The 13,326-nt window shown below is 33.5% G+C and overlaps 1 protein-coding gene and 2 long non-coding RNA genes across 4 annotated transcripts in view; 2 read left to right on the top strand and 1 right to left on the bottom strand.

The window, feature by feature from the left end:
• Window positions 1–13,326, top strand: part of LOC139779175 (uncharacterized) — a 93,969-nt gene that overhangs the window by 78,793 nt on the left and 1,850 nt on the right. The gene's annotated exons all lie outside the window — the stretch shown is intronic.
• LOC139779179 (uncharacterized) lies at window positions 4,243–5,276 on the top strand. Its single transcript, XR_011719820.1, has 2 exons — window positions 4,243–4,390; window positions 4,935–5,276. It is a non-coding gene; the product is annotated as an uncharacterized lncRNA (long non-coding RNA).
• On the bottom strand, window positions 5,108–11,897 carry LOC139779178 (protein SPT2 homolog). Of its 2 annotated transcripts, none has more exons than XM_071717446.1 (7): window positions 11,394–11,897; window positions 10,941–11,087; window positions 9,691–9,820; window positions 8,233–8,390; window positions 5,832–6,744; window positions 5,528–5,743; window positions 5,108–5,454 (listed from the first exon to the last, which is right to left on the bottom strand). In XM_071717446.1, the coding sequence occupies exons 1-7, from the start codon at window positions 11,445–11,447 to the stop codon at window positions 5,369–5,371; spliced, it is 1,704 nt and encodes a 567-aa protein (XP_071573547.1). In that variant the 5' UTR covers window positions 11,448–11,897; the 3' UTR covers window positions 5,108–5,368. The 2 variants fall into 2 exon arrangements, with proteins under 2 accessions (XP_071573547.1, XP_071573546.1); XM_071717445.1 differs by lacking the exon at window positions 11,394–11,897 and adding an exon at window positions 11,180–11,334.

Below are 13,326 nucleotides of genomic sequence, written 5' to 3'. Positions count from 1 at the left end.
CTTGGACACAGTTCTTGCATCGTGGACACCGGGCTTTAGTTAACTAGAGTGAATTTTGGAACGCAGCCCAGGAGGTCGATTCTGTATTTTGAGACGAGGTAAAAATTACAAAAGTGAACAGATTTACTAGATTTCGACAAATGAAATTGTAGATTCTCTAGTGAATTTCCTCACTTTTGTAATTTTCATCTCGTCCCAAGATACAGAATCGACCTCGCTAGCGTTCCATGGAGCGGATTACGCGGAACGTAACGAGCGTATAGGCCATCGCGCATAGGCTGCATAAGCATAGCATAAGACCGCTGGACTAATGAGCATCTTATGTAAATCAATATGGCGACTTTATGCTGGATACTCATTGATTTAAGCGGGGAGCACACACTTCTGCACAACGCATAATGCGTAAGCATAAGAAAATTGATTGGTCCAAATACATATGCATAAGGAAATAGACCAATCAATTTTCTACAATGCGAGTCGCAAGCAGTCGCAAATCGCGAGTCGCAAGAAATTGATCAATCACAGACGATTATTCTCCTCAAATTCGACTGTGATTACCCTTAAGAAAAAATGCAGTCAAAACTGATAAAAAAACTGGGCACTAACTGGTGGATAACTGATTATTGAAACTGATGACAGCACGATCAGTTTATTGAAACAAGTTACTGATAAAAGAAACAGTTATACTAGTTACTGATTAAAAAAACTGGGCACTAACTGGTGGATAACTGATTATTGTAACTGTGACAGCACGATCAGTATATTGAAACAAGTTACTGATAAAAGGAACAGTTGTACCAGTTACTGTTAAAAGAACTGGTCAATATTGGTCCAGTTTTATTCAGTTTTATATTGATCAGTAACTGATAGAACTTCCATGTTGTTCGGTTGATCAATTGAATCAATTGAACTTTCACCAGTTCTATAAACTTGCCTGAAGAACATAATCAGTATCTGACAAACCGTTAAAAAAAACTGAGGACCAGTCATTAGTTACTGATGGCAACACTCAGTGTCTAACCAGTTTTTTAGATTAATATAGAAACTGATTATTAAAACTGGGCGTCAACTGAAGAACATAATCAGCATCTGACAAACCGTTAAAAAAACTGAGGACCAGTCATCAGTTACTAATGGCAACACTCAGTGTCTAACCAGTTTTTAGAGTAATGTAGAAACTGATTATTAAAACTGGGTGTCAACTGAAGAATATAATCAGTATCTGACAAACCGTTAAAAAAAACTGAGGTCCAGTCATCAGTTACTGATGACAACACTCAGTGTCTAACCAGTATTGTAGAAACTGATTATTAAAACTGGACGTCAACTGAAAAGCATTACCAGTAACTGACTCTCGTATTCAGTCACTGATAGAACATCACAAGTTACTGATTCAACTTCATCAGTTACTGGTGCAACTGCTCAGTTCTTTTTCTTAAGGGTAGTCAATTTCCTACGATCCACGACCCACGACTCACATTGTAGACCCAGCATTAAGGCCATCGCACACAAAATATATAGTTTGGCATAAACGTAGCATAAAGCCTTGTGTACACGATACTAGAAATCGGTCCGAGTTTCGGTTTAAGCCAATGAAACTGCTGTTTTTCTGTAAGAGCTGCAAGTTGATTGGCTTAAACCGAAACTCGGACCGATTTCTAGTATCGTGTACACAAGGCTTTAGACCACTAAACTAAAGCCCGGTGTCCACGATGCAAGAACTGTGTCCAAGTTTCGGTTTAAAGCCTTGTGTACACGATACTAGAAATCGGTCCGAGTTTCGGTTTAAGCCAATGAAACTGCTGCTTTTCTGTAAAGCCTTGTGTACACGATACTAGAAATTGGTCCGAGTTTCGGTTTAAGCCAATGAAACTGCTGCTTTTCTGTAAGAGCTGCAAGTTGATTGGCTTAAACCGAAACTTGGACCGATTTCTAGTATCGTGTACACAAGACTTAAGAGCTGCAAGTTGGTGTACACAAGGCTTTAAACCGAAACTCGGACCGATTTCTAGTATCGTGTACACAAGGCTTAAGCCAATGAAACTGCTGCTTTTCTGTAAGAGCTGCAAGTTGATTGGGTTAAACCGAAACTCGGACCGATTTCTAGTATCGTGTACACAAGGCTTAAGCCAATCAACTTGCAGCTCTTACAGAAAAGTAGCAGTTTCATTGGCTTAAACCGAAACTTGGACACAGTTCTTGCATCGTGGACACCGGGCTTAATGAGCATCCAGTATAAAGTCGCCATATTAATTTACATGAGATGTTCATTGGTCCTGAAACTTGCATAGCGCATAAACATAAGCATAAGAGAATTGATTGGTCCATATGCATGTGCATAAGGAAATAGACCAATCCGTTTCTTTATGCATATAGTTATGCACCTATGCAAGTTTGTCTGGATAGACCTTTAAGCGGGGAGCACACACTTCTGCACAACGCATAATGCGTAAGCATAAGAAAATTGATTGGTCCATACACATGTGCATAAGGAAATAGACCAATCAGTTTTCTTATGCTTACGTATTATGCGTTATGCAAAAGTATGTGTTCCCCGCTTTACAATACAACAATCCTTGTGCGTGGATGAAATATATTCATAATAGGAGCTTTCCAGCAAGCGACACAAGTCGACACAGTATCGTTTTATCTTTGTTACTCATTACCAAAAAAGAAAGATAGAACGACCCAGATAGCAAAATGTTAGCAGAATGCGCGCAGATTGGCAGCAAATTTGATCAAAATCCCACACCAAAACCATAGCCATCTGTGTCCGCATTAAGCTCGTGTTCTGTCGACAGAGCCTGCTGACAGGCAATGTAAGCAGATTGCCAACAGAAACTGCGCAGAGCCTGCATACATAACCTGGCAGTAGATTGGCAGCAAAAACCGAACAGAGCCTGCGCAGTGCGCGCTCGACCTGAGAACAGATTGGCAGCAAAAACCGAGCAGACTTTGTCCATACCCATACAGCACAAAATATTTTTTAGGAAGATTAAAATAATTCACAAACATATTTTTTAAATGTTTCTATGTCCGCCAGATTATGTCAAAAAAATCATTGCAGCAATTTTGGTTGAGCCTTGCGTTGTATTGCTGACAAAGATATGTCTCGCGGATGTCATGATTTTGCTTCGCAGGAAGCCTGCTTATATTAGCCCTCAACTGAAATTTACTTACGAGTTAGTCTTACCATTATGCGCCGCTTAGTGGCGTCGTTGCAAACTATCACGGAAAGATGCGCTACCATGCATCTTTCTTAATTAAGAATATTTCATAATATTTCAAAAATATTTGAAAGAAGATTATAAAGCCAATAATAAATAAATTTAAAATATTTTTTAAATATTTTGGAACGAGATTATAAAACAATAAATATGTAGATTTAAATTAATATTTCAAAAATATATTTCAAATATTTAAGAAAATATTGTCTGGGTAATAAAGAAGAACATTTTTATAAATATTTTTAAAAGATTCTTAAAATATTCTTAAAAATGTATACCACAGAAGGTTTTTAAATCATTTTTAAATATTCCTAAAACAATTTTAAAATGTTTCTTGCAATATTTTTACAGAAATATTCAAAAATATTTTTTGAAAACATGTTGTGCTGTATGGGTAATCAGCTGTTTAAATGACGTGCATTAGCTCTTTAAATGATTCCTGACCTATACTGTTAATTAAGCGTTTTTTTATGAGAAAGGAATGCAAATGTGAAATAATTTTAAAAATGGAAAATATATTATATATATTATAATACATGAAATACATATAAAACATTACAACTCAAGAGCTAATATTACAAAGTTTCAATGTATGTGTGTGTGTGTGTGTGTGTGTGTATGTGTGTGTCAAGATGTCTAGCTTAGTAAAGGATACTATAAAAGATATTGTACTAGAAACCAATTAGTGGAGAATATAATAAAGAAAATTTTACTGATTTTTAAATAATATTCTTAATTAACTACCTCTCATTAATTGGTTGTTATTACAATTGTTCTCTATAATATCCTTTACTGACCTACATATACTGGAATAATTTAATTTTTTTCATATCTTTTTATTATTTTGTTTTTAACAAGATAATCTGATTTATGATAACAATTATTTCTGGCCTGCTAAATTTCTTACCTGTAATATTTTAAATATGATAGTGTTCTACACCACACACATACACATTAAAACTAATGTATGTAATATAATTATATAGCGCCATTCTAATCTATATATATATAAAGACAAATGTCCTGACTGACTGACTCATCAACGCCCAGCCCAAACCCCTGAACCTAGAAACATGAAATTCGGGTAGTGTATTCCTCTCATGACGTAAGCACCCACTAAGAAGGGATTTTTAGAAATTCGACTCCTAACGGGGTGAAAAGAGGTAAAATGTGTTTTCACGGATTCCTCGACGGGCAACGCCGGCGCCGGACAGCTAGTAATGTATAATATTATTGAGTTGTAAAATATTCGTTTTATACATTTCATGTATTGTAGTATATAAATAAAATATATGTATATGTTCTATTTTTGAAATTATATATATATATATACATATGTATATTTATTCCACATCTGTATTCTTTTCTCATAAAAAGAAACGTTTAAATATACAGTATAGATCAGGGATAATTTTTAATGATGAGCTATAATAATGCGCGTCACTTCAACAGCTGATTATCGACAGGATCTGTTCGGTTTTTGCTGCCACTCTGTTCTCAAGTCATGCGCGCAGGCTTTGCTCGATCTTTGTTGTCAATCTGCTGCCAAGTATGTGTGCAGGCTCTGCGCGGTTTCTGCTGCCAATCTGCTCACATTGCCTGTCAGCAGGCTCTGTCGCATTTCTGGCTACAGTTTGACAACATCGTCTGATAGAGCAGTTTCCGCGTGCAATTTGTTGCCTTTCTGATACCAAAAATTTAATGCAGACTCTGCTTGGAATCTGCTGCTCAGGTTTGGCTATCTGGGGATGCTTGTGTCGTTTGCTGGAAAGCTCCCAATTTATTTCTATTTCGATAAAGGTCTCGGCATTTTTTCTGCATTCCAAAACTCATGAAAAAATGTTCCAAGCTTTTCATCACGAGAATTCAATGAAGAAGTATTCTCTTTTTAATGTTCATAACTTTATTTATAATGTCAATATATCGTATACAATAATCTTTCTCAGCACAAAATGATACGTTAAATGTAATTTTTTACAATTTAGAAGGCAAAAAAATGTAAAAATTCTTTTTATATCAATGCAAATAAAGTAAATGCTTTTATACACATTCTTGCGACTTATTTATAATCCTAATAAATATTAATTATCCTGAAAAAAATGAGATACATATAAATATGTACAAAGCTGAAATAATTTATACTATTTCTTGAACTTCTTCCTTAAATTAGCTTTTCTCTTTTTCTCTAACGCTTCCATACGCATATCTTCTAAATCTTCGATATATCCTACAAATGTTTAATGTTAACATTAACAAGTTATACATGTATTTTACAAAATACTCAAGATAGAAATAAATACCCATTTTCGAAGATATTAATTCTTCTTTTAGTTGTTGCGCATAATTACTTTCCATAGCAGTGTCATCTTCATCATCAATATTTTTATATCTTGTCCTATCATAATGAAATATCTCACTAATATGCTTACTGTAATTGTACTCGTTGTTATCTTCTGGTTCATCATCTATGAAATCAGCCAAATCTGAATCATCTTCCTCATCATCATAGATGCATCCTGTAAAATTAAATACATTTCAAGTGATTAATTATGTGATCCTTAACAAAACTCTTTCATTGTATCGCATAATTATAAGTAAACTTACTTTTATTGGATGCTTTTCTAACGACTGTTTTTGATTTCAAAAGCTTAATATCAGGTGGTGGAGATTGTTTTGGTTTACTATTAGCTAATGAAGATTGCAACTTTAAATCCGAAGGTGGAAATTGTCGCGGCTTAATATCCTTGGATGATATTTGCTTATTTATAGATTTGGGTTTAGTCAAATTTAATTTATTAGTGGGCTGAGATTTAATGTCCTCCAATTTATTTTTACTTTGCGCTAACTTCTTCTTTTCTTCCTCGATAGCGCGTCGCATTTCTTCCAGTTGTTTTCTCTCAGCTTCCAATTTCTTCCGTTCTTCTAATAATTCATTCTTGGGTGAGTTTTTGTTTAAATTTGATTTTTCGATATTATGTTTATCGTCAGATTTATTAGTAACTTGTTTAGAAATGGTTGTTGTAAATTTGAAAGTACTTTTATTCAACGTTGAATTTGAAATTACAGATTTATCACTAGCCTTGGGAACTTTGTTCAATTGCATTTTATCAAGTTTGTTGGGTGTACTTGTAATGCTTGTTTTTTTAACTTCTAAATTTTTCTTCTCACGTTGCTCCTTCCTTTCTTTTTCCTGTATATATTCCATTTTTTCACGCTTCGTCATCGGTCGTTCATTTTCAATCTTTGGTTTAACTTCTATAACTACGGGTTCATATTGCTTTACTTCGGCGAGTTTCAAAAGTTCAGCAAAACCCATAGGCGGTGGCAGTGATTTTCTTTTTACCTTGGGTTTTTCATCCTTGTCTTCTTTAACCTTGTCTTTAACTTCTTTGCTGTTCTTCTCTGCTTTTTCATCAACTTCAGTTTCTTTTACATTCAAAACGGACGATTTTCTCCTTCTTCTATGTCCGCTACTTTCTTCGAGTTCTTGTTGTTTCAAAGCTTGTTTTACTCTATCCTATAACACATAAAATAACATTTAATCATATAAAATATTATGATAGCATTATATATATTTGCTGCTTCTTTTTTCCCAATACAAAAAAGAAATCTATTTCGGTAATTGTGTACATGGAGGGGGACCACCTTGGATGACCTTGATATTTTAGTATGTTGTCAAGGTCACCCTCCTGAGTGACCTTCAGAAGGTTTCAGCACGCGCTCGTTATTCGTTAAAAAGTTATTAACAAAAAAAAGTTTAGAAAATATAGCAGCTATTTTGAGTATTGGAAGGCATAAATGACTAATATATATGTCGAAATAATTCACGCATACACTTTCCACGCGAAACGAGGTGCCACATGGGTTCGTGGCGTGCTTTACAAGCTCGTTTATATATATACATAAAGTTATTAAAAGTTATTAACAAAAAAATTTGAGAAACGAGCTTGTAAAGCACGCCACGAACCCATGTGACGACATTAATGAATATGCTAATTAATGAACGTGCAATTGTATAATTGTGAAACTAATGTATATTAGGATTTATATAAACATATTTATTGAGAGAGTTTGACAGAATCGTCAATTTCGAGCGGATACATAACTGCAATCGCGCAAAAAAACGCCTCAATACGATCTTTGAACTCATATTGACGTTTGAAAAGAAATTCTGCAATTAGTTATTAAAGCAGTTATATTAAAGCAGAGAATCGTTGCTTTCGGCTCGAAACGAGGTCTACAATTCTATGAACATCGTATAATAATTTCACAGAAAACGCGTGGACTCGTGGATGGTGGAACTGAAAACAACGATTTACTGCTTTAAAAAACTTTTCTTTGTTCATGCATGTACTATTTCGACATATATATTAGTCATTTATGCCTTTTAATACTCAAAATAACTGCTACATTTCTCAAATTTTTTTGTTAATAACTTTTGAATAAACAACGAGTGCGGGCTAAAACCTTCTGAAGGTCACTCAGGGCTGCGTTCGGAAACGTCACCCGGGTACACGCGGGTATACTCCCTTCTCCTTCTAACTCGCTGAGATAGAAAGAGAAGGGAGTATACTCGTGTGCACTCGGGTGACGTTTTCGAACGCAGCCCAAGAGGGTGACCTTGACAACATACTAAAATATCAAGGTCATCCAAGGTGGTCCCCTCCATGTACACAATTACCATCTATTTCTTTCCATCAAAAGGAAAAAGCATACAGAAACGTGGAATAAAAAAATAATAGCTATTCTTAAACATTTTCGTTTTTCTGAAATTAGTTGTCTCAAGTCCTAATATAATAATAGTAATATACATGTAACAAATATTGATAGCTTTATAGATAACATTTCTTCTTATATTATACATTTCAAAAAGAGCATAGTTCCGTACAAGAGCAGTCAGTGAATGATGGTAATGTATTTCAAGGATCCATATTTCAATTACGCTTACATTATATCATACAATTTACTCGAAACATTTTTCTTTAATTTTTCACAGAGAATATACCTTTGTAGATGCAATATCTTTTGCCGTTCTTGCTTCGCTAGTACTAAAAATGGGCTTTTCTGGAGGTAAACTGTTATATTTGCTCATAAACTGATTATACAATGCAGAAGCTGCTTGGGATTCATATCCATAATCGTCTTCATCAGGTTGAGATGGGCCTGCAGAGTGATAATATTTTATATAACTAACTTGTAATGTAATGTAATCAATTATCATAATATAAATTACAAAAATATATTTTAAAGATATACCTCGAGCAATCAGTTGTTTCATTTTATAATTACATAAAAATAAAGTTCCAAATACCAAGCACAAAAACTAATTTTATAGACAAGAAAGATCCCAATACTAATAAAGTATCATAAAATAATAAGAAAAAAAATATAAATAAATAAATGACATAAAAAACACAATAAGAAGAGACATGAGAAGTTAAGAAAACAGTGTTGTAGAAAAATAATAGAGCAATATCATATATAATCTAAACTAAATCTCTTTTACTTCATGGAATAAGTAAATTATAAAGTAAATTATAAAGTAAATTATTGTAATTATTGTTACATTGTGTTTAATCATATATTATAATTAATAATCATTTGACATCATTTAAATAACATTTAGTATAGAACAAAAAACAGAATGTATTACTATTCAACAGAATTGTGAAAAAATTTGTACAATATGTACATTAAAATGCGCATACAAATAGTTTCGTTTGCAGAAGAGGAAAAATAAAGCAACATGCATATGTGGTTTGCATTAATATGATAAATATAAATAAGATCACGGCTCTATATCACTTCGAAAAAAATTTATAAATATTATGAAGACCGAGAATGGCTGTAGCACAGATTTCATACTTATGAGTCATCTAGATTACTTCAAGATTATATGGCTGACCTTAAAGCATCCATCGCCGCGCAAATCCACTGTGAAATTGTTCTGCCTCGATTTGGGATGATGGATAAATAATGTATTGTATTGCTCGTATATATTACAATCTGTGGGCAAAAATATTGCCCATTATGGATAGGATTTTTCTGCCGATCAAGTTGATATTAAGTTTAAGTTATTATATAAATAATAAACTATCTGTTATTACTCTCGTCAGTTTGCCTTGTACGTCATTATACTTTTATAGTTTTATTATTTTACAAATTGCATAATATAAAGATTTACTTATTTCATTGCTTTGGTATTTAATAACACTGTTATTTTGGTACTTAACAGTACTATATTATAATTTTTGAATTATATTTAAAAAAAGGCTATACATTGCAAAAAAAATTGTAAAAAAAAATAAGTCTCTTGGTATTTTCATTTGGAACTTTATTTTTACATTTTATTCCAAACTTGTCCCCTCTCCCAATAATATATAAATTGTACTTAGAATAAAAATGTAAAACAGACCTTATTTAATCCTTAAGAAAAAGGTTATCTGTAATCACATGGTATTACCTGCGATGGTAATAGCCGTATTTTCATTGTCAATGGCATCCTCAATCACTGACTTGTTCGCCGCTTTACACACTTTCAAATGTTTGTTTATTCGATTCTGAGTCTTCTGATCTCGTAAAGCTAAAAGATTCTGAAAAAAAAACCAAGTATAACTTGTTGATATCTGATAAATAATATTGTTTTCGATAAAAAGAGTCAAGTACACACGTTGTAAAAGCTATTGTATAAAACAAATGTTTTTCTCAATACATTATAAAGTTTAAAAATAACTAAGTAACTTATAAAATATTATAGAAATGTTTTGCTATGCAAAGATTAATTTAAAAACATTAAAAACCAGAAAATAATTATAACTGAAAATTATTTCAAATAATAGAAAATTATTTTAAAAAATATTAAGAAGAGAAATATATTACAATCTTATTGTTTACATTTCTCTTCAAAAAAAGGTAATGATATCATGAAGTTATCTAAAGTAAAATAAAATGTACGTAACTCTTTCATAATTGTTTTATCATAATTGCTTTATCATAAAAGATATTATATTCAATAAAGTATATGATCCTATACTGTACGATTGTCAAGCCAAGAAAAACATATGATATTTCTATCAAAACGGATATTATATCTTTTTATTTATTTCTATGAAAGTAAATAAGAAATGTCTATTAAGAAAAATGTAGGATTTTACATACAAAATTCTTGAAAATATAGACAATCAAATACAAGGTTTTTTCAAAGAAAATAAATCATAACGCAAAACAAGAAATTATTAAGGCAAAAAATATTTAACGCAAAAAAATTACTGCAGTTAAAGCTTAAAATATCTGCCTTACCGTTGCGCCGATAATTATTTATATTAATAACACAGGCACACAAAAAAAAAGTGTCTTGGCCGAGACACTACACTAGTGTATTCCTATGTACTTTTTCCCGCTGAATCCGAATCCGAAGTCAGAATTGTCAGATTGGCTAAAATTTATGAGATAACCACAAAAAAACAATTTTTTTTCCCTTTAATTCGTGTTTTTGAGCATTTTTTTGTGGTTATCTCATAAATTTTAGCCAATCTGACAATTCTGACTTCGGATTTGGATTCAGCGGGAAAAAGTACATGGGAATACACTAGTGTAGTGTCTCGGCCAAGACACTTTTTTTTTGTGTGCCTGTGTAATCATACAAAAAGAGTGAAAACGTAAAACAATATAAATAAATTATTCATCAATACACGAAGTTTTTTACAAACTTACTTCCTTTTTCCTTCTTTCTTCCAGGGCTTTCTGTCTCTCTTCCTCTTCCTTCCGAGCTAGAAATTTCTTAATATTATTGGAAAGGGTTTTAGATTGTTTAGACTGTTTCTTTGGTGGTTCAAATTTCGTTTGATAACATGGAACGGTCTGTTGAAAAATAAATAACGTTGAAGTGAGGACAATCTAAAAAACGGTCGAAAATTCTTATCGCCCAGATGTCTAACCTAAACTGACGTTACCTGTCTACGCCAGCTATACACTTTTGACAGTATCCGATTGTAAATAAAATACATTATATACATATATAGGCCTGTTCATTTTAATTGAACTTCTCGCACAGTTCATCTTTTCTCTTTTTCTTTCCAATGTGAAAAGAAAAAGAACAAAAATGAACCGTGCAAGAAGTTCAGCTAAAACGAAAGGGCCTTAGGTATGTCAAAAAAATGGACTAACCTGTTTCTTCGTATCGTTCTTTTGTGCGACGGAGATTAGAGTGCCGAAATCCATTTTATCGGCAACGATAAAACAAGAACAGTAAGCAAAAAAAATCGCAAATTTGCCTTTACAAAAATATCATATGTTTTATGTCAGCAGATATTCCTCTTGAATTCGGTTCAATCAAATGGATTAATTACACTACAGGCACGTCGGCGATATTTTAAATGTTCCAAATGCTTAGACGAAAAAAGAAAAGGAACTTTCGATAGTAAATGACAGTATCAAAAACTTGATCTCACTGTCGATAAGTGCTCCGAAAGTTCTCTCCACGAAGTTATCACGTTGCGAATAAATGCCTCAAAAGTCTCTCTACAAAAATATTCAATCACATTGCCGATAAACACTCTAATTGCACTTAACTACGCGCACCAACGGTGATCAACGACAATTGATGGGAATGAATATAATAGCCTCCTACTTATATAGAGCTCTTGAAAGAGGATCCTCCATTTTGTAGTATAGAAAGCAGTCCAGACTTAAGGCTCAGTCACAATGAGAGGAATCTGAGGAATTATGCTGGGTCTACAATGCGAGTCGCAAAGTCGTGAGTCGCAAGAATTGACCAATCACAGTCGAATTTGAGGAGAATAATCGACTGTGATTGGTCAATTCTTGCGACTCACGACTTTGCGACTCGCATTGTAGACCCAGCATTAAGGTGGAAGCACATAAAATTGCAGGAGCCATGGGCAGAATGCAGAAGCCATATGCGGATGCGCTATGGTATCTGTTAAGCCCCTTGCACAATGCCAGGCAACAGGCAATAGGAACAGGAAATAACCAAAAAATCGTTAATTACAACCTAAAAAATTCGAATGCTATGATTGGTTGGCAACAGGCAATAGGCACAGAATTTCCAACGTGACGGAAACTCTGTGCCTATTGCCTGTGTCACTGTTTATTCTGCATTTATACATGATTTCTGATTTCTATTCCCTGTTCCCAAGGTTGGGTAAGTTAACTTTTTTTTTTAACTAAGTTAAGTTAAAGTTAACAGCCTTGAAAATTTAACTTAGTTAAGATACAAGTTAATCCATAATGAAATTAATTGAATTAAAAGTTAAGTTAATAATAATTAGTAATTAAAAAATTAAAAGTTAAATTTTTTTGTCGCCACGCTGGACCAGAACCGAAACGAAAACGTGATTATAACTGATCATATCATTCAACATATCGACTGTTACATTTGCGACGGAAAAAGATTTCCCTCAGGCACTCAAACGTGCTTTTATACAATATAATACCTCGATACCATCTTCAGCTCATTGTTGAACGGTTGTTCAGTGCAGGAGGAAACGAGTCCTCCTGCACTGAACAACCGTTCAACATGAGCTGAAGATGGTATCGAGGTATTATATTGTATAAAAGCACGTTTGAGTGCCTGAGGGAAATCTTTTTCCGTCGCAAATGTATCAGTCGATATGTTGAATGATATGATCAATTATAATCACGTTTTCGTTTCGGTTCTGGTCCAGCGTGTTATTAAATATAGCGTTTGTTGTAAAGAGGTGGAAGCCAGTGGCCAGATCGACTATACTGCGTTTAGTGCGTTCACGGAGATAAGTAATAGTGCTGCGACTAGCGTATACGAAATGGGGCATTCTGAGCTTTGTGATTGGTCAATTCTTCTAGAAGCATACAACCAATCACACTACACGGAATATGGCCCCCCATATAGGAGTTGCCAGATGTTACAATAGTTGCTTTCCATTTACATCAAAACTCATGAATGTTGAAGAAAGACAGAAGTGAGATTTATCTGAGTTTTGATGTAAATGGAAAGCAACTATGGGCCAATTCCTTTTAGTGACACAAGTCGACACAAACATCGTTCTATCCTTCTTGGCATTCAATGAATAACAAAGACAGAACGACACTTGTGTCGACT

This window comes from Temnothorax nylanderi, unplaced genomic scaffold (genome assembly GCF_030848795.1).
Source record: "Temnothorax nylanderi isolate EJ_2023f unplaced genomic scaffold, tnyl_v1.0 TNYL_tig0213_pilon, whole genome shotgun sequence".
In the NCBI taxonomy this organism is placed as follows: Eukaryota; Metazoa; Arthropoda; class Insecta; order Hymenoptera; family Formicidae; genus Temnothorax; species Temnothorax nylanderi.
The sequence above is the reverse complement of the archived record's forward strand: the minus strand, read 5'-3'. Positions and strand labels throughout refer to the sequence as shown.

What these genes read in the sequence shown, in the direction of transcription:
- LOC139779178 (XM_071717445.1), bottom strand. Translation starts at nt 11,242, where the DNA reads ATGTATATAATGTATTTTATTTACAATCGGATACTGTCAAAAGTGTAT. An exon ending in TGTATAGCTGGCGTAGACAG is followed by an intron (nt 11,088 to 11,179) that starts GTAACGTCAGTT and finishes ATTTTTCAACAG; the next exon opens with ACCGTTCCATGTTATCAAAC. An exon ending in ATTAATATCTTCGAAAATGG is followed by an intron (nt 5,455 to 5,527) that starts GTATTTATTTCT and finishes AAACATTTGTAG; the next exon opens with GATATATCGAAGATTTAGAA.